This window comes from Zeus faber (genome assembly GCF_960531495.2).
Source record: "Zeus faber genome assembly, chromosome: 3".
In the NCBI taxonomy this organism is placed as follows: domain Eukaryota; kingdom Metazoa; phylum Chordata; class Actinopteri; order Zeiformes; family Zeidae; genus Zeus; species Zeus faber.
Genome location: NC_137190.1, coordinates 34,220,116 through 34,242,567, shown reverse-complemented (window position 1 = coordinate 34,242,567; position 22,452 = coordinate 34,220,116). Strand labels below are relative to the sequence as shown.

The 22,452-nt window shown below is 42.7% G+C and overlaps 1 protein-coding gene across 1 annotated transcript; it reads right to left on the bottom strand.

Moving 5' to 3' along the window:
- Positions 1-2,721: 2,721 nt before the first annotated feature.
- cmtm4 (CKLF-like MARVEL transmembrane domain containing 4) lies at positions 2,722-22,452 on the bottom strand (the record flags this gene model as incomplete). Its single annotated transcript, XM_079997049.1, has 4 exons — positions 2,722-3,917; positions 5,555-5,653; positions 11,163-11,339; positions 22,267-22,452. The coding sequence occupies 4 exons, from the start codon at positions 22,450-22,452 to the stop codon at positions 3,753-3,755; spliced, it is 627 nt and encodes a 208-aa protein (XP_079853175.1). The 3' UTR covers positions 2,722-3,752.

Sequence of the window (22,452 nt, the reverse complement as noted above, 5' to 3'; positions counted from 1 at the left end):
ACAAATGAAGATTCAGAAAAACAAAAGAGTCGAACCTTTCATCACTATGAATCGTCGTCACTTCAGTGCACCATAGCGTAGCCTTGCAATTTTGGTCCCGCAACACAAGAGCTAACTTCCATTATTTCTGTCTTCCAAGTGGAATTTGAGAAATGATGTTGGAAAAACACTGATTAACCGCTTCCAGTTACAAGAATAACAAACCATGACATTGCATTAGAACGTTTCGCTTTGCAGCCATTATTATGTGCGTTGTATAACGTATGAATAAGGATTCCTTTTCAGTGTCCAAAAATCACTTTTATTTAAATTGTCATTCCAAACTGTATCGTCGTTTTAATATATGGAAACTGCTTTTAAATACAAAAATACAATTAAGTACGGCATTGTGCTGTACAAGACAAGCATTGCTGTAATCACCCATAGCATACATCTAATTAAGAGGAAAGAAAATAAAACATCTATCTTTAAAAGAAGCCATTTCTCATTTCATCCAAAGTGTCAGAACAATCACGGAGTTGAAAGAGCAGTGTTTCGGGTGTCTCATGTTTCGGGTAATCAACAAACGGCATTGGAACTGTAGGCAGAGCGCGGGAAATTATCATTGAATATTATTTTTTTTCCACACCAAAATAATAATAATAGTAAAGAACCTAAGCTTATAGACAAACATAAATAATGATATTCGATTGTCCTTTTCATACGAATCTCTCACTCACTAAATGGGAGGGGGGGGGCAGTTAGTAGCCAACAATTCCCGATTGACTGAAAAGCACGGACGCTTGACTCGATAGATACAAACGAGGCCATTGCAAGGCTTTAAAAGCATCTGTTAACGTAGAAGCGTTTCAACTTACTTAGACGCAAGCGATCTATTTCGATTTGATCCTTGTTTCATTTCGATCACTTATGCTGAGTGAATAGGTTTCATGAAGAAATACAGTACATAGTTGGCTACAACCAGCAGATGTCGCTATACAGTTAATTTTAAGTCTGCAACTGCACGATACTAAGGCTAAACAGTACACACACACACACACACACACACACACACACATAACTAGTCTCAAAACAACTGAACACTGAATGACAATGTAGTGTAAATACAATTTATCGGTAATATATAAAGTCGTCAAAAAGGCAGACGATCCTGCCTCGGGAGACTCGGTCGTAGATTTCTCTAGATGAATTGACTGTTTGTCTTTCAAGTGATGGACGATAAAGGAATGGGAAGAGTTCTACTTTTGTTTCTCCTTTGGTCGCCCACTGATTCCGCCCAATCAAATCCACCGTACCGCGAAACCCGCTCCTCCTGCCGTGGCCAACAAGAAGCGGCAAAAGCGAGTTCTCGCGGTCGGTCTTTTCGGCCGCCAGGCACCCTGTGATTTATTTTTTGTATATATATATATTTTTTTTTTTACTTCAAAGTGTCTTCAGGGGAGTCTGAGGGAAAACTTCAAAGTCTGACTGCGTTTCGTCATTACCTGAGAGACGAGCTGTACTGTGTAGGCTAAGGGCGCTGCTCTTCGACGACAACATAACATCTCTAAATGTGCTGCCCATCGCCGTCATTTTTGATCCCCCGGCTGCCATAGCAACCGATGACAAACAGACGTTATTAACACAAAAATACCTACGATTATTCACCCTTCAAATGATTAGCGAAGCATCACCTATACAATGCTTACAGTGATCGATTAACAAGTACCTCCAATGGAAAAATCACCAGTCAAGCACCCCCAAGCAACTAGAATCGAAACTCATTTTTTTCCGTGTGTAATCTTACAAAAGTGAAAGAGAGAGAGCCTCTTCCTCTTTATTTCGCTAAATAAGTTAACCGGAATGCTCCTCTCAGTTTAAAAAAAAAAATTAAATAAAATAGAAAACAACTTCAGGCATTCAGAGTCAGAAGGCTGTCACAGTATCTTTTGGTCCTTGTCATCGTTTCTGCACTAGTATTAAGTCGGGTTAAAAAAAAAAAAAAAAAAAAAATCACACACACACACAGGGATATTTGGCTTTCAGGTAAAATTTCAGGATGATGATAAAATGCACTATAACCTTTACAGGTGAACTTAATTGGACCTTCTCTAAACTTTTGAATGCACACGTCCAACTGTTCAATGTCAACAGGTGTTTGATCCATGAATCGACCAATACATTTCCTGGTTCAATTAGAATTGGTATTTAAACAGTCCTCTTCATCATGCTGTTCACATTTTGACATCATGAGACCAAGACGACACCTAACAACTGATCAACAGTACCTCACCATTGAGAGGCTTCAAACAGGATTTTCCCAGAGGGAAGTGGCCACTGAGCTTAGAGTGTCACAGAGTGTCATCAGCAAGTTCCAACAGAGATACAGAGAGACTGGAAGAGTGAAGTGGACGTCCTTTGGCCACATCCCACACTGATGAGCGCTTCATTGTGAACAGTGCCCTGCGGAAGTGGATGATGAATGCCACTCGTCACTCTGTACCCCAGAACCTCAATGACCTGAGGGCCCCCTTCAAGAAGAGTGGAGTGCCATGCCTCAGCAGACAATAAGTCGACTTGTGAACAGCATGAGACGTCGTTGTCAAGCTGTAATTGATGCTCAAGGGCACATGACAAGTTATTGAGGCATTGACATTTTTTGTTGTGGTAAACCCACCACTGTTGTTGGCTTTTGTTTCAATACATTGTTTGAGATGAAGAAATCATGATTGCATGCTTCTACTTAAATGCTCTACTTTCATGATATAATATCACTGTAGCGCGAACTTTTTACATTTTCCATAAATTTCACCCGAAAGCCAAATATCTCTAACTTTTTGTGGGTAGTGATATATATAAAAAAAATGTAAATATTATTCCATATTTCAACAGATTGGTCAAAAAAGATTTAAAAATGTTTTTTTTATTGCTGTCTTACAGACCCAGTATAATTTTTGTTTGATTCTGTTTGATTCAACAACCCATAACGTGGTATGTGATAAATTCAGGGTCTTTGCACAATAGAGCTTTCAAGCAGACAATGCTGGCTTAAAAGAAAATAAATTAAAAAAAACAACCTACCGTGTAAAAAGAATAGAAGAATTCAAAATTTTAAAATTCTTTCTCGCTTCATTTCTGATGCCACAGAGTAATGCTCAAGTCCAAGTTTATGAGTCACGAGACACCCACGCATCCATCCACGCATCCATCCATTGCGTAGGAGTCCTCCTCCTTCGACTTAGTAGTGAAACATCCTCCTTTTCCCAAAGACACGTTTTTAAGTCTCCGACATCCTTAACCTTGAAATACATTTTTTAAAAACCCATATTGGATGGTTGAAGAAGCCTTCCCAACTGATCCTTCAGCAGGTATCGTCTGCGCCGCTCAAGACTGACTCAAACTCAACAAACTACACGGCGTGAAGTTCAATCACTGCAAACGGAATGATTAGCACAAGAGAAGAAGAGGAAGAAAGGCCGAGAGTAATGAGGTGGGAAGTTGGTCGCGGCGTCTCGCTGAGAGAGTGGTTAAGAACGCCCAAAACGGACGACCTTCAAAGTACAGTGCGTCCTTTCTGGGTTTTGCCCTCCATCTCTGCGGAGAAAATGCACTGTCTGTCCAGTTCGCCTCCCAAAGTCCCAACATTTCGGGGTGTTTTTCTTTTGTTTTTTTTGGGGTGGGGGGGATCCGCGGAAGGCGTCACGGGATTTGCGACGAGCCGAGATCTTGACCACGGCTGCAGCCTCGGTGATGTGTCGCTGTGGCTCGGCCTCTCACGCCAGCTCGGGGCGTGCCTCCATCTCGCCACGGGACGCCGTGCGTGCTCGTATGTACTCGCTGGTCGGGAGGCTCCCGTGACTGCCGTCACCCAGGCGCCACTTCCTCACCGCCAGGAAGGTGTTGAGGGCGTACACGCACGTCACCAGGAAGCCAAAGATCTGCGTTCAAAACACAACGGTGCTCAGTCATGAACATGTGCATAGAAATGTTCTTACTCTGCACAAACAGCTGGGTACGTAAAGTAAGCACCGGATCCAAGAATCGTGCATACAGGCCACCTTTGTTTAACACGTGCGTATGTTGATAAATCTGAACCATTCTAAATTGACAGGGGTAAACAAAGAGGAGGAGCCGACTCTACAGGTACTCCTCACTTAACAACCGTCCTGTTTAACCACCGTTCAGACTTACAACCAGCTCTCTGAGCAGTCTGTATTGTACGCTGCGTACAATACCACGGCGTTTCAGCGTCAAGCATCTCATCACGCATCTTCCTTTATATACTATATATTCTTTATACACTATATACCCACGATATATACTATAGACACACACTATATATATATATATATATATATATATATATATATATATATTAGTGTGTGTGTGTGTATATATATATTAGTGTGTGTGTGTATATATAGTGTGTGTCTATAGTATATATCGTGGGTATATAGTGTATAAAGACACACACACACACACATACATACATACATACATACACACACACTACTGTATATACACTGTGTCGTTCCCACAGTCTGTCAGTATTCACTACCCTAGCGTTTGCAATGGCCACGCCCCCTTACCGTGACATAACACTGGTTCTCGCTTATCGACCAACTCACTTAATGACCTGGTCTTAGGAACGGAACTTGGTCGTTCAGTGAGGAGTACCTGTACTGTACTGTACTAGATGCCGTTTTTTTCCGGAACGATCGCACTCAAATTGCTTAAAGAAAAACAGTAGATTGATAAAAAAGTTGTTTTTCCTATTAATTAATTGCATGGAGGTTGTTTTGTGCGGGTGTGTGTTTGGAGGATTTGGACATCATGGTTTCACGTGGTGTGGTTGGTCTTGTGAAAAAGTCGCGGTTCCAGTTTATCACTGATATGATTATAAAATGAAATAGGAATAATTCATAATAAAAGAAGGGCTTCTTTTGCCAGTAGAAACCAGGTGATCAGCCAAGGATCACTCTCAGTTAACAGAACATTGATTACTACCAGAAAAATAAAACTATTCCCATTCCTCTCCCGAAGCCGCACAACAATATCTATAAATATATCCATAAAGAGAAATCATCCACTATCAAACCTGCTTGGAGAAAAAATTAAATTAAAAATAAATAAAAATCTGCTTGGAGATGAATATGACGCTTTAATAACTAGCTTGTATAAAGTTAACCAACTGCACATAACCAACTGAGTTAATTAACATATAGAAAAACACAGAAGATAAATATTAGGTGTCAGACAATTATTGGTAGTAAACAATTTCGATTTTTTAAATTGTATATTGTGTAATATCGAATATTTGCTCATCTTTTACTAATTGTGGTTCTAATATGCCACTCACATGTAGTTCGGTAAGTTCGGCAATAAAATTTTCCAGGACTGGGACGCATGGTCCGAGGCAGGTCAAAATGTTCTTCCAAAGTAAGAACAAACCTATTTTTGCTTAAACTGTGGTTATGCAGGATTTAGGCATAAATCTGTGCAGCGCACCCTTCATGAATGAGGCCTTATCAGAAGAAGGAGAGTGATTCGGTGTATTGGAAGAGGCTGTACTCACAACTGCCGCTATCTCGGCGCCGGTGATGTGGTTGATACAGGCCAACACTAGAGAGGCCAAGAAGAAGAACACTGTGCTCGCAGTGGTGTTGATCAGGTCCTGTAGGGGACGAACACACACACACACACACACACACACACACACACACACACACACACACACACACACACACACACACACACACACACACACACACACACACACACACACACACACACACACAGTTATGTATCCAGACCTACCAACCTTGGGAAAATATGTTGAGTGCCACAATAGCGTAACAGGGATTCTCTGTGGTGTTTGAGTTACTGAAGCTAAATGACTCCATCAGTTATTCACACAGTAGCCGTCTCGTAAGGAGGCCAATCACATCGTATGCGAGCTACTACGACTTACTATATATAGTATACAAACTCATCTCATTAGGATACACCCCTTGAAATGCATCATCTAATCTGAAGTTACCGAACATTTTTACCAACTATGGGATGCACGATTGCAATTTTCTTGGCCGATTCAGATTCCGGATTTCTAAAGTCTTACCTACTGATTCTGATTTTCATTCAATTGTATGTTCATAATAAAACATTGACTATTAAATAACTTTTACATTGTCATCCGATCATTTTGAGTCTTGCTCACATTGGGTATATCTGCTGTACATCAATGACAAAAACATTGTGTGATCTGATCACACTCATGTAATAGGACAGCTGCACATACAATAGTGAGATTGCCGATTTTGACACCGTTTATTATTGTTCATTATTCATTATGGAACAATAATAGAACATGCAACTGTTCCAGAGTTCCAATAAATTAAAATATAACATGGAACGGTCACTGTCACTCACCGTGCATTAAACCAACTGAATCAAATCGAACAACGTTTTACTGAGTGACTCGTCAAAAGAGTCGAACGGAGCAAGCTTGTGCACCAGAGGAGACGCTCTGCTGTATAGACAGTGATAGATACGCAGTCATCTATCAGTTATACTTTATTCGATCTTTGTTTACCTTGAAGTACCTCCAAACAGATGACATTTTCTTTCTTTAGCTCTCTTTTTTGAGCGTCAGCTACGTTACATTACTTTAGTATATGGTTTGAGTATCAGAGTCTTTTTACAAGTACAGTACATGAACGCAGTATCAGCCGTGTAAATTTGACTGGCACAGAATCAAAGAAGATATATCCTACACTGATCGGCCGGTCACTGTTTTGTATTGATTGTTTTCTGTAATTAAATTACGATAATATTATTTTTTTTGCATAGTTTCAGCTGGCATGTCGTACCTTTGTATTTTATTATTAACCAAGAATTGTGTGGTTTGTACACAAAATGCGTGCAGGTTGGCAGGTCCGTGTATCACACTAAGACACATACAGAAATTGGTGATGTTTTTACTGCTCAGCCCTAAGCATATTGAATACGGACAGTAGGTGTGTATCCTACCAGCCTGGGCGGGGAAGAGTTAATAAGGAGCTTTGACCTCGTGATCAGATGCCTGACTGATAATCATTATGGGGCGCTGTCTCACATGACACACACACACACACACACACACACACACACACACACACACACACACACACACACACACACACACACACACACACACACACACACACACACACACACACACACACACACACACACACACACACACGTGAGAGAGAGAATGACTTGGCTGAGTGAAGGGGTTTACAGATCATGGCAATAAAACATGGGAGATAAGATTTTTTTTTTTTAATCACAGATACATTGTCTGGACCATCACACTCTAGGCAGCCTGTTAGCGTAAAGGGGACCTACTATGAACCTTTTTACACATGTTAATATCGGTCTCTGAGATCCCTAAAACATGTCTTCGAAAATTCTTTCTGAAAATACCACTGAGATTATGCATTTGAGCCCTTGTGACATGCCTCTATATCATAATGTTCCAAAATGGGCTGTTTCAGTGTGTGCAGCTTTAATTTTGAATAAGCAGCCAAGACCCTAGTTCTGAGCCAATGGGGTTTGAGCACAAGTTCCAGGTTCTGTGAGCCAATGGGGTTTGAGCTTTTCTTCGGGCGTTTTATTTACTCAGTAACTTTCACTGATTTCACCTAATCAGTCCATCAAAATGTGTTTATGAAAAAATCTGAGCCGAGAAAAAAGCAATCCAGTTGCTGAATCTTAACTCATATAAGATCTACAAGGCCTAATTAAATAAATTACATTTTAAAAAGTTTGTTCCGGCTTTGGTTGCCGTGCTCCAGGAGTGTGGGAGACACGGACACCGCACCGCGATGCCCCACGACCCTCACACACAGGGATTTTTTGTTTCATGTAAACGTCAGGAAATAGCCAGCATAGACCTAAAACCCATTAAATGAATTTAACAGAGGTATATGTTTCTAGTTCATCGGTGTGGCGGACTTCAATGGATTGTCCGCCAGGATGGAGCATGTGCAGCGGGCCATACTCGCTGGACGCAGTACATGGGCTTGTGTTTTTACTTTGTAGGTGACTTTTCAACCAACAGAGCAGTTTTTTTCAACCACCGTGCCGTGAGAGCCCGCCAGGTGTGCCCCCTGAAAATTCTGCAAATTCCACTTCCAAATGAATAAATAATGGGAGGGGGGGGGGACGACTTCCACTGAGAGGAGTGGAGTTTTTTGCGAGAAGATGGACGGAGATTGCGGCTTGGAAGTCAGGTTTAGAAAAGTGCTTACTCTGGGTGAAATTCCCAGGGGCATATTATGATGATATGATAGTCGCACGAAACCCGGTTTCTTTGTTTAAATAAAATGCTCAAACTCTTTTATAAATGTTTACTCACGTATCATTAACTGTATTGCTTAATGGTTAGATTATTTCAAAACTCCGTCAGACGCTGAGCCATGCTCAAGATGATTATTTAGGTAAGAAAGCAACACTATGGACCCTTTTCACCTTAAAATAACAGCTTCAGAATGATTTTCATGGTACACTGACTCGTGAGATTCTTGGAGAACCTTGGTGGCACCTCTTTCATTCCCACCTCCAACGGGGGGTTGGATGGCTGTTTGCGCTAGGGAACTTAACAGCAGGAGAAGTGCGTTACGCTTTATGGCACTATGTCATTTGCTTGATGTTTGGCTTTGGTAATTTTACAGAGTAAAATTTATTTAAGAAACAAAAAACAAACAATCGATTATAAACTTGCCGGTCAAACACGCCGGCTCAAACTTTCATTGCGCCACAGGGTTTGTCCCCGTCCCAGCCGGCGCCCTCTCTCCACGCAGCTCCACGAGCACTCAGCACCGGAAGCGGCAAGGTCCGTGCAAGGGCCGCTGTAACCTAGGTGGACACTATATCTGCATTTGTAACAGACTGTTTGAAACGTGACCGATAAGGTTCAAATTTGTCTGGTGAAATAAATTATTTTCGGACACCGGACCGAGTTTTACAACAGTGGTGTTAAAAGTGCAATCGCACTCCGAAACTGCAGGGGAGCCAAATTTTAAATACTAAAAGATACATAGCGCCGCTTTAAGATAATAAGGTCTACCGAGATGGAACACTGTTGGCGTGGTCTGGGGGAGATGCTCGTTCTCGGGGCCTCCGAATCCGCAAGGCGCGTCAATGCTACGGGATGGTCATCTTGCAGAGAAAAAAAATAATTCTTAACCCACCCCTGTCAATTTAACCCAAAAAAAAAAAAAAATCTATGAATGCTTCTCAGATTGTGCATGAGTGTGTGCTCTTCCTCAGGATCCAGTGCTCCTAGTCAGTGGATGATCACACAAAGACTGACATGGTTCTCTCCCTCCCCCACTCTCTCCCTCCTTCTGTGCCCTCTCGGAGCTGGTGTTGAATAGGAGTTGACAGGACAAAATCAATAACAAGGGCTGAGCATCCATCCATCCATCCATCCATCCGCCCCTCCTATTCCTGCCGCCCCCTGCGGATCGGATATCAGCGATCTCGAGTAGATCACGATTTGACGATATGAAAATAGAAACGATCGCCCAACCCTAGTGCCGACTTGTATATTCAAAAGCCCTGTGCTTAAATCCAATGGCCGTCATGTAAAGTATGATATCAGCCCAAAACCCTAAGTGGAAAAAAAAACAAAAAAAAAAAACTCTTTATCGTCAGATTTCTTAGGATATGTACTGCATGCTCTTATTGTTACTTTGTAAAATGTGGATCACAATGTCACAAACGTCATAACTTCAAAGTATCACTCAGCCCTAGTACAGTCTGCGTCCTACAGCAGGCGATTCAAGCAAGCCCGAGTTGCTCATACTGCTATGACACAGAAATAAAATGTCATTATTCAAGTGAAACTTTGATGATAAAAAAATTTAATTGCTTGCTAGCAAAGCAGACAAACGACGGATTTCACACAAAATATGAAGAACGATCAAATATCTTCTGTGCAAAAACACCATGTCTTCCAGTGCAAGCACTGAGCACAAACCACAGCTCTGCACAGCCAAAGTGCCTCAAAGAGAGTTGCTGCTGGGAGTTTAATAACAGGCCAAAGTGAAACTTAACGTCTTATAACATAATACTTACGTAACAACACCTTGCTGGGAAAATGATTAACCAGCCAGGTTGAGGTTGAAAGACCTTGTTGGAAAGCCACACAGTGCAGCTTCTAAAGAGACCACCGGACTCACACCTGGATTAGCTTTAACTCACAAATCCAAATGATTAAACTGGCCAAAGAGACCAGGGAATAAACAGTTGGTTTACTTCAGCATCAAACTCCCTGACTTGGGTTCACCCGGAATGTAAGCCTTGCAGTAACACGAGCAGCTTTTTTTGAACCACCCCCTGTCCAATAAAAGCTATCTTGCTTTTTTAAAGGATGTGGATTAAGACAAAAAAGTGACTACAATAATAACTGAAAGAAGACCACCACGTGCAAAGCTAGTCAAATGACCCCCCCTCCAATACGACATATTAACACAAATTCTTCAATTATCGTCTGTGATGGGAACCAAAAAGGTGAAGGGACTGTAGAAAAAGTTGACGTTGGACGACTCTTTGCTCTAACTCTGGCACATGTACAGTAGTGTATATCAATGTGCGCTGTCCCTGTACAATCAACCAAACAAAGAAATAAAACTAGCCAAGTTGTTTGCGCCTTGGTAAACATTTTCAGTGATGTTGAGACACTATTACTGCAAGCAGATCCCGGTAAAAGCACCCAAATATATTCAGTGCTCGGGTTTTCAATTTAGGTAACGACCATTTTGCTTTCTGGTCAGGGTAGCTACCTCTCAGATTCAACAGATTGCATCTAAATGAATTATTTTGGATTGGCCCAGTCACATCAGTGAGGAGTTAGTGGTATGCTATGCAGTAGAAATAGTCTGCGTCTTTGCCGTATTCTTCCATTTGGAACGACATCACATAATATCTATTAGCTTTGGGAAGAGGGTGACACCCTAAAACTCATTCCACTCACACCAAAATGCCAGTAAAGGAGATCACTGAGAATGAATGGAGGCCATGTTTATCCATGTGTCTCTACAGTTTCACCAGCAACCAGGGCAAAAAAAACAACAACACATATTTCTGATGGGGGCCAGCTAACACTGCTGCAAGCGCAACGTGCAGGTACCTACCGTTAGGTTCCAGTTGACATGAGGCACCTTGGTGTGCAGGTTGAGGCTGAAGATGAGGAGGAGCACTCCGGTCACCACGAAGGCACTGCAGCTGACAAACTCAAAGAAGTAGACCCCCCCGCAGGGAGCGCACACCATGATGGTCTCGATGCAGATAAAGGAAATGAGCGCCAGGACCTGAAAGGACGGGGAGAGAGAGAGAGAGAGAGAGAGAGAGAGAGAGAGAGAAAAAAACGACTAGGCTGAGTGAAGGGGTTTACAGATCATGGCAATAAAACAGGCCAAAGGTCAGGATAAAATAGTAAGGGTTCGGCAGAGCACATGAAGGAGTATTCTTGTTTCCGGGTGAAATCCAGGATGTGTTGACCTCTACAACACTCTGCCTGAAATTAAAAGGTGTGATTCAAAGAACGCCGGTGATGTCACCCAACCCGAGAGCAGAGGGAGAGTGTGGATAATAAAAGCCGATTTGAGATGTCGCAAAATCCTGTGTTTCCCCACCACAGTGAACAGTTGTTTCCCAACCTTTATGCTGCTATGGCAAACTTTATACAATGAAATAACCCGACACACCATTATCCTGTTAACCACTAAAAGTGTCAGAAACATGTAGAATTGTGCTTATTATTAAAGGCATAATAATAGTGATGGAAGGCTCGTGAACGTTTTGTTCATAGAGAACAAATATTTCAAATGACTCGGGGGGGCGGGGGGGCACTCTGGGCGAGTGAGTCAATCATCAATTCACAAACTGAAAATAATTAACTCTCGTTTAGCACTGGAAGTGCTTCCTAGCTCACCCAAAACCAACTAAATCAAATCATTTTAGTGAGTGACTTGTCAAGAACCGAATCTCAAATAAATAAATAAATAAATAAATAAATAAATAAATGAAAATAAAAGAGTAAAACCTAATCACTAGGATTAGGTTGAGTGAGTGTACACTTGTTTTGCTGGAGCTGATATTCTGGCTGGAAGTGATGAATTTGTGCAACCTTGAAATTTTGATCTTGGATCAGAGAGAATCGGAGTGGATTTAAGTATTCTAAAAACCCTGTTTTGAAACACTTAAGGGTGAATATATAAAAGATATAGATGGATCATGGATCATCATCTTTGTTATTAATTAGATGTGTGTGATGATTTGCCAAGTATTTCATGACGTATTAAAAAGACTTTCGAGGCAGCGCTGGTTTTACTGTTTGGTAGGTCTAGTGGGGTCGTTTTCTGTCTTTTCAGAAGGAGTCGTCAGAGCAGAAAGCCCCTGCTTCCCAGATGATGAAGAGACTGTCCATGCTATTAAAAGAAGAGTCTAGTCCAGCTCCTGGTCGCCTCCAATGACCATCTCACGACATCAACCCCCAAACCGCAGTATGGGAAGAATTACGCTGTTTAGGTGTTCCTCTGCTGTCCGCCCCGCAACACAAAACCACACACGGCTTCACCACTTGGCTCCGTCAGTTCCCAAGACCCCCCCTCAATCGAACAAAGAACCAATAGAATACCACTGTCACAAATTACGGACCCTGGTCTCAACTGGTTTGGGCCAGATCTGGCTTGCTCACCAGACTACCCAAGTGACGGATTCGGTGTATCGCTGATAGACCGCATAATGGCGGCAGATACGAGAGGGGATGGAATAGCAAGTCGGAGGGAGACAAAACACGGTCCGTGACACCGTTTCCCCCGTGCCCGAAAAGCCACAAAACCTCATATCATGGCTGAATGAAAAGCCACCATGGCAAAAAAAAATGATGCTTAACACATGACACCATGATAAGTTGCTAGTGTGTGGCAAAGAGAGAACATCACTGAGCAGAAAATGTTACCGTTGGATGTTAAACCAAAACGGCAATATTTTCTGACACTGTCAACACCTTACTGGTCGCGCAAAAGAACCGACGTATAAATACGGTAGAAATGGACATTTCGGTTTTAATAGAGCGTCCCTGCATGATGTCAGCGATGCTCATTTACACACAGCCAATCAGATCAAAGCATTCAATTTGGAAGCCACGCCCACCCACTGAGCTCACCTATATAAGACTGTAGAAAACACAAGTCGATTACAAATAAAAAAAATTAAAAAAGTCACTGAATGTTTAATGATGTCATGTTCAAGGTTTGTAGACATAAAATGTTAAGAGTAATTTATGATTTTAGTCCATCTGGATAACTGACAATAGGACCCGAAGGACAGAATTGTGAGTTTGGTTTCCCCTCTATTATAGCATTGGTTTTTTAATACGTGCTGCGGTATACAGACAAAAAACAAAAAACAAATAAAGCAGTCTTCTTTGTTAGCTAGTTTACTATTCACTTATTTTGGTCTAACCTTGGATTTGCTTTTGGCTAGAAAGTGCCATTTTGTCCCTGATGCAGCAAAACATGCTTCCCCTCTTATGCAACGGTAATACATTTTCCATGTCTGGACATCAAATATATAGCCATTAGCCTGGGAATCAGATGAATGTGCAAGCTCATGTTTCATTTTCTCTGGCAGAATGCGTCTGGCCACCCTCCCATTCAAACAGATTTCCACCATCCTTGCCAGGGTCGGGCCAATCACAACCATGTATCTAATATGGGGCGGGTTTGAAACGATGACAATGCAGAGGAGAGCCCTTGACGCACCTTACCAAGATGGCTGCCACTGACGTGGAACGGTTTGTTGAACCTTCTATCCCGACAGTAATAAACAAAGTTTTTGTTGATAAGAAAGATGTGTTTGTCGTACTTCCGACAGGATTTAGTAAAAGTTTAATTCACCAACTCACTGGCTCAGCGCGACGTCACACATTTCATTGCTCTGATTGATTGTAGGTTTATCCAAATGCGTCCAGAGACATTTTGGTCTGCAGCCGTTGGTAACGGCCCTTGGAAATCAAAAATAAACGGAGAGATTCCAGACTAATACGCATTTGCAAAATGGTCTAGTGATGCCAGGCTATCAAATACATTCCCATTCTTCAGAATCTAGGTCCAATACTGATATGGATTACGTTTAAGGAACATTTTAATTGCCTGTAACTGTTTTTTGCTAGTAATTATTCCACCGCCCCATCTACTTAATTCCGCTGCTCTATTGTCCAATCCTTTACATATATCATTTAACATGTTAACTTGCGACAAAAACTTCATAGCAGATCTAAATATAAAAAAATGTAATAAGGTCACACACAAGGACCAAGGCATGTCGAGCAAACGTACCACTATCAATGTGTAATTGGTGCTTGAAAATCCAAAACACAGCATCTGCGACTGCAGATTACACTGAATGGCTTACGCCCTGAGAGAAGAGAGTGTGTGTGTGTGTGTGTGTGTGTGTGTGTGTGTGTGTGTGTGTGTGTGTGTGTGTGTGTGTGTGTGTGTGTGTGCGTGCGTGCATGCTTGGGGAAAGAAAGGGAGTACTCCCTCTCAAAGATGATGTCATGTCTCCTGATAAAAGCAGGACCTCCCTCAGCAGCAGGTGTCAGACAATGGCATCCCTCAGGCTAATCCCCCCTAATTATCCCTCCCCCACCTTATCTTTATATCATCATTTCTGAAAGGAGTTACTGGAAAGGCACATACTGAATCACATAAAAACTGGGGAAACATTTTGATGTTAACACAGACAATTAACTCCTCTAGACTTACCACATATTTGTCCCGGCAACACGCCTCCTGAATATTCTGTTGGCTCAATACTGAACTGACCTCAAACTGCCATTGTCTCTACCAGATCTGGTTATTCTAGCAGTCTACCCTTTTGTGGATGGTTGATAGACCGCATAATGGTGGCAGGTAGACGAGGGGGTAGAATAGCAAGCCGGAGGAAGACGGTACGCATTCAGACTGATTTAGAATTTTACGTGAATCTTAATTCCTACTCCTTTACGCCTTGTGCTAGTATGAAGACAACCTCTGGCCACACAAATACACACATTCCAACACACCCAAACCCCCCTTTATTGACTTGACTGAGTGCATTCGTAAACTTGAAGTTGGATGCTCTTCTCACAGACCATCTGTTGCACACAGTAACATTATGGACAGAGAAAAGAGGCTTTAGCAACAACACTTTGTTAAATAAAAATCTGTACTGAGCAACATGCACTGTGTATATATGCAGTGTACTGTATGTCTATCTATATATATATTAGGGCAGCAGCCAACTCAGAATCTTGTCCGTCAAATCGGATTTGGCTGTTCAATAGGAAGATTCAACTATTCGGCAGCATGTGACGCTGTGGCCGCGTCTAACGTAATATCAGAGAACAAACAAATACATATAAAAAATATGACTGCTCCACTTCAAGAATCTCAGTCGACTGACAGCTTCGACTTGTCATCTTTCAGGGGGCAGACCTAATTTACACTACTCACAAAAAGTTAGGGATATTCGGCTTTCAGGTGAAATTTCAGGATGAACCTAAAATGCACTATAATCTTTACAGGTGAACTTAATTTGACCTTCTCTAAACTTTTGAATGCACATGTCCAACTGTTCAATGTTTCAGTACTTTTTGCACAACTTGCTGTTCTCTAACAAGGAGCTGAACGGAAAAATTCACAACAGGTGTTTGATCCATGAATCGACCAATACATTTCCTGGTTCAATTAGAATTGGTATTTAAACAGTCCTCTTCATCATGCTGTTCACATTTTGACATCATATGACCAAGACAACACCTAACAACTGATCAACAGTACCTCGCCATTGAGAGGCTTCAAACAGGATGTTGTCAGAGGGAAGTGGCCACTGAGCTTAGAGTGTCACAGAGTGTCATCAGCAGGTTCCAACAGAGTTACAGAGACACTGGAAGAGTCACAGAAAGGCATAGAAGTGGACGTCCTTTGGCCACATCCCACACTAATGAGCGCTTCATTGTGAACAGTGCCCTGCGGAAGCGGATGATGAATGCCACTCAACTCCAGGCACATTTAAGGGAGGTGAGAGGCACCCAAGTGTCACGTAAGACCATTCGAAACCGTTTCCATCAGCGTGGTCTGCGTGCTAGACGACCTGCAAGGGTACGTGACCACACCACCAGGCACAGGCATCATCGTCTTGCATGAGCCAGGGAGCATTTACGCTGGACGAGGAACCAGTGGCCTCAGTGCTGTTCTCTGATGAAAGTCGATTCACGTTGAGCAGAAATGATGGCTGCCAACGATGTGGGAGACGTCAAGGAGGGCGCTATGCATCACCCACTGTTGTCACCAGACGAGCATTTGGTGGTGGTGGTGTTACAGTGTGGGCAGGTGTGTCTAGTCAATACAGAAGTGCCCTACACTTTGTGAATGGTACAGTGACAAGCCCATACTACCTGAATAACATCATTAATCCAGTCATTGTGCCCCTGCATGAACAACACAGGCCTCATTTCATATTCATGGATGACAATGCGCCAGCTCATCAAGGTCGCAACATTAGGGAACGGCTGCTGGAGACTGGGGTACCTCAAATGGAGTGGCCTGCACTTTCTCCAGACCTGGATCCCATAGAAAACCTATGGGATCAGCTGAGTCGCCGTGTAGAGGCTCGTCACTCTGTACACCAGAACCTCAATGACCTGAGGGCTGCCCTTCAAGAAGAGTGGGGTGCCATGCCTCAGCAGACAATAAGTCGACTTGTGAACAGCATGAGACGTCGTTGTCAAGCTGTAATTGATGCTCAAGGCCACATGACAAGTTATTGAGGCATTGACATTTTTTGTTGTGGTAAACCCACCACTGTTGTTGGCTTTTGTTTCAATACATTGTTTGAGATGAAGAAATCATAATTGCATGCTTCTACTTAAATGCCCTCCTTTCATGATATATCACTGTAGCGTGAACTTTTTACATAAATTTCAGCCAAAAGCCAAATATCCCTAACTTTTTGTGAGTAGTGCGTGTAGTGTATATATATAAAAAAATGCACACACACACACACAGACACACACACACACACTTTTAAAATGCTACAAAATTAAAAAGCTAACACTGTGCAAGTGTGCCTGCATCAAAAATGCATAAGAATAAACACTGCTCGCCTTGTCAGTGCGACTCCCTGCGAACCAGAAAAACTGGTATTTTAAACAGGACAGACCAGAGCATGTGGCTGTTTCACTCCAAACAGGAAGTGCACGTTGACATTTGGTAGCATCTGGTAATCCCATTACAATACACCAACAGACTGCTTAAAAAAAACTCAGAAAAAAAGAACCCCTGTATATAATATTCAACTTTCCCGTGTAAGAGGACCACGAAAAGAATGATGGCAATGTTTCAAGTTCTACAGAACCACACAAGACATTCCTGTTCCTCTTTAATGTGCGACCTGTGGTCAATGTCCTTTAAAATAGTTCACGCCTCGTCAGCGCTTAACATTTTGCATTTTTAGGGTTTCCACATTTTATGTCTGAGACGAATACATGGATATGTTGTGAGGTGACATCTTGAAACTTGAGCGAAAGCTGCAGGTCTTTTACAAACCATTGGAAGACAGAGTACGTGTACGAATGGCATGGGAAACGACAGCGGAACTATCGACCTCCAAAGCCTGAGGCAAACGCCAGATACGGCCTCGGTAACTCTGTCAGCAAAGAAGCACAAAGACGAGGCCCCCGATATTCTGGGAGAGGATACACCCTGATCGGATTACCGCGCAGGCGACACAAAGAGAGAGAAGGGGCAGCACTGGATCATGCAGAACACACTTGTACACTCACTCTCCACACACAGAGACTGTACTTTTCTACATGCCTCTTTGCATGTTTCCCCGAAGGAAGGCCCTGACAATGCAAATAATTACAAGGGCCATAATAACACAACATAAAATTAACAAAAAGTTTTGTTTGATAAGCACTTCTTCATTTCAGCAGAGAAGAAAATGTACCAAAGGAAACTCGAGCAAGCTACTCAAACTAGTTTTAGCGGTGAGTTTTCGCACGGGAATGGAACTGAACATGCACAGATAAAACCATTGACACAACACAGCACAACACAGTGTAACTCTCTTTCGTGATTGTTAATGGTGGGGAGTGACACGGTCACAAGGTAAGTGTCTTGCAAATATTTCCAAATGAATGACTTATGGTAAACTGATCCTGTAAATTCTGTCTTCGGAACGCCTGGAGGTCAAAAGAGAACAAAACAAAGCTGCTGTCAAAAACATGGATGGTTGTTTGACTGATGGCAGGAGCTGAGGAGAAGATGGTTCCAGTAATACCTCTTTTCCACTGCACGAAAAAACCCACTAACACCCGCTAACATCTGGCTTTTGTCTTTCTATTAAAACATTTTTGAAGATATATTTTTGGCATTTTCATGCTTTATTCAATAGTGACAGTGTGGGGAGAAAGGGAAGGCAGGGGACAGAGAGAGAGGGGATGACGTGCAACAAATGGCCTCGTGCCGGAATCGAGCCCGGGCCGCTACGGTAAAGACTCAGCCTTGTATATGGCTTTTGTCTTTAATGGGAAAGGTAACAATCGGCATTCATTCCCCAGACAAATGAAAAGGTGAGGACACCTCCACGCTCCCCACTGGGCTCCGAGCCACTCCAGTATCGCCCCAAGTCGGCCTCCGAACCGAAGGAGCGTCTCCGCTCCCCGCGGCCGAAGGACCGGGCCTGATGTGCGCAGAGCCGGCCTGCTCAGCAGCTGGCTCTCCATGCACCGGGCGTTGCCGGTTCCCAATCAAACTGGAAATCAAAATGGCACGCCCCTTTTCGTGATGTCAAACATGACACACCAGAAAAAAAATAAAGAAAGGCATACTCATCTGCTGGCAATGGGAACGGAGTCAACCGCTATTTTAGTGGGTTTACCTGCATTCAAAAAACCTGCATATATGTGCCAATTTTGGTATCGCAATGGTAATACTAACACATGCTGCAGCCGTTGGGCTGACATGAATGACAACAATTAAAATCGACTCTATCTCTTGTTCCTACCAAGGCTGCAAGGAATCTTGGTGTCATTATTGATGACCAACTGACATTCTCGGACCATGTTGCCGCCGTCTCCCGGTCCTGCCGCTTCGCACTACTCAACATCCGAAAAGTCAGGCCGTACCTGACCCAACATGCCACTCAACTGCTGGTACAAACCTTGGTGATGTCCCGTCTCGACTACTGCAACGCCCTCTTAACAGGCTTGCCGGCCTGTGCGGTGAAGCCACTACAGATGATACAGAATGTGGCGGGGCGACTGGTGTTCAACCAGCCAAAGAGGGCACATGTCACTCCGCTGCTCATCGAGCTCCACTGGTTACCTGTAGCCACCCGCATCAAGTTCAAGTCTCTGATGCTGGCCTACAGAGTGATTGCTGGGAATGCTCCCGCCTACTTAAATGCTCTTGTAAGAGCACATGTTGCCCCCCGGATGCTGCGCTCGTCAAATGAGCGTCGCCTGGCTCTGCCGGCCATACAGCCACGGCAATCCAGGCTATTCTCATTTGTAGTTCCACGTTGGTGGAACGAGCTGCCAAAAATGACCAGAGCGGGGACCTCCCTCTCTGTCTTTAAGAAGCACCTGAAGACCCAGCTCTTCAGTGAGTACCTCCTGTCCTAACCTACAATTACTTAGCACCACCTTGCAGTATTTATTGTTACACAAATGTTGTTGTTACACTAATCTCTGTCGCAATGTAGCTTGAATGTTATTCTCCCTTGTAAGTCGCTTTGGATAAAAGCGTCTGCTAAATGACTAAATGTAAATGTAAATGTAAATGTACTGTATGTTTAGAAAAACACAGAGGAGTTGCATCTCATCAACTTCCTCTAAATCTCCCATTTCAAAAAATGGGAGATTTTTTCTCATCAGTTTAAAACCCTTTTATAACTTGGTGTGGGTGATGTAAGATTGCTCAAATTGCCCCTAGGAAGTCATAATGCATCAGGAGGAAAAGCGAGTCAATGAACAGGACACATTTAACCCGAGAGAACTTCCAAGTGAGCCTGTCTGATTGACCTTCATTCCAATGGTTCCTTTCCCTTCTTAATGTCTTTACAAGCCGTGTCGAACAAAAGCACAACATATAATCGCCCAAAAGTTACACAAATTTAAACTGAAAATCAACAACAATTTCGAAAACAAATAATGAAACGTATGTTTGAACTAACTCGTTTTCCACTTTCTGGTTTAAACAACCTCAGATGGAGATCATCAACCCTATGCACGTCACCAATTGTTGAAGACAACTCATCTGTTAGCTGAACCTAACTCACAACTAGAGGAACACTCCATGGGGGCAACCAAACTCCTTCAGGGGTTCTTCAAGTGAAAATGATAACCACCAATTCAGCCATGCACGTGTTACCCGTGTTAAGGGCGGGGTTGCACTTATGGTCCAAGTACCAAACGAAGATCCATGTGTGCTATGAAATGTTGTATTCTTATGAAAAAAGGTGCATGTCGAGCGTTTATCATGTGCACCTAATCTTTTACCCTTGCCAACTATCAGCCTGAAATCCCCACGGTAAGCAAAGTTCATTCCTGGGGCTCGTGGCATTCAGCAGGGAGACTTCAAGGCAGCTCCCATACACTTTGTGTGTGTCATTGAAAAGTTCTGTCCTTGTCAGTTGACGGTGACGCATAGCCACATGACTCGCCTGAGCAAGATAAGTCAATATTAGAAAAATAACCGTCAAAAGATTATTCAAAGTATAAACACGACGACGGGAGGAAAATCGTGGCCTTACAGTGGGAAGACGAACATCCACTGTATTTCATATTTTCCAGCTGTTGGGACATTTTTCTAGCTGTGAGGGGCAGCAACGGCTAAATTGAGCGCTTTGGTAGAAAAATGGCAACAGACTATTTGTTTTGGATCCATTGTGATGAGATGAACAAAGAACGAGAATGGGAACGTTTTCTTTCATTCTGGTGTTCTAGAAACTCGCCCAGTGTTGACAGGTGGCTTTCTAGCCTTCTCTCACACATGCTGTAAGCGGAGGTCAAACACGCTGACAGGTGAACTGTGCGGGTTTGCGTTGTAGACAGTTTCCTTCAGACCACTGGGCTGATGATCCAATAAGAACTAAACTGAATTTACACTTGAAAACACTTTTGAGGCTATATCAGGAAGATTTAACCATTCTTGGAGAAATACCAACAGCTATTGTTAACCAACGGAAGTCTCATGCAACATCTACAGATGTGCTGCTGAAGTCGGATATGATTATTGTGTTCATAACTGATTCATAAAGAATCTAAAATTCACAATTGGACTAGGATGGTTTTAAGGATAGATAGATAGATAGATATATAGATAGATAGATAGATAGATAGATAGATAGAATCATTTAGAATTATTTATGTGCGATATCCTTGAGGAGCATAATTTTCGAGTGGTTCAACAGCGACATTAAAACTGTCCTTATTTCCCATGTCCCACCAAAAACCACAAAGACGAATCTTGAAACACTTGAGGTGTGAGGTGTTTGTAGTCCCCAGCGCTGGTTGACTCCAACCAGATGGTGAGAATGAAATTACACCTACAGGTGGAATCTAAGGTCAGAGTAAACCAGAGTAAGTGATCACATGTTTTACCTCTTTATCTTAAACAGCTATGCTGAATTCATTCATTTCTCAAGGCATTTTCTTTATCGTTACCATTTCTACACTCTACCTCTTTGAATGTGCTGCTTGCCTGTTGCATACACTGTAAGTACAGTTTATCACTATTTATTACGAATATCACCCAGTGTATGTCAATATGTTTTGTAAATATTGCTTCACTTTATTTATTTGACTTATTTTGACATTTTACTAACGCTGACAACCAGATTCATATTCCTTGAATGTGTGACCACACTTGGCCAATAAAAACTGAATCTGATTCTGATAAACATGTAATAATGCAATGACCAATATATGACCAGTGACAATCCCCTTACACACCAGACAAAGTTTCTAGCTACGTTTAACCCCAAATGTGTCAAATAACCCAACGTGTGAAGGAAACACAAGCAGCGGGGTAGAGGGCGGGGGTGAGTCCCATGGCCTCTGTGCACTTTCACACATTTGGACATTTTGTTTCGGGAAGATTCAATTAAATTCTCAGGGTCATTTTAGTACATAAAACTTAACGGGTACGTGAGAGAGAGAGAGATCACCACAGCGTAGCTTACCACTTCCACCGCCTTCAGGATGCCCAGGTGGGACTTCAGGTACTCCATGTCGCACCTGATCCCTCCCAGCACGCCCCTCGCACGCACGGGCTCCGTGGTGGGCTGGTAGGGGCTGCTGGCCCCGGAGATCATGGAGGTGTTGGAGGCCTCGCCGTCAAAGCCCTCTGCCTCCTCGGTGGTCCGCAT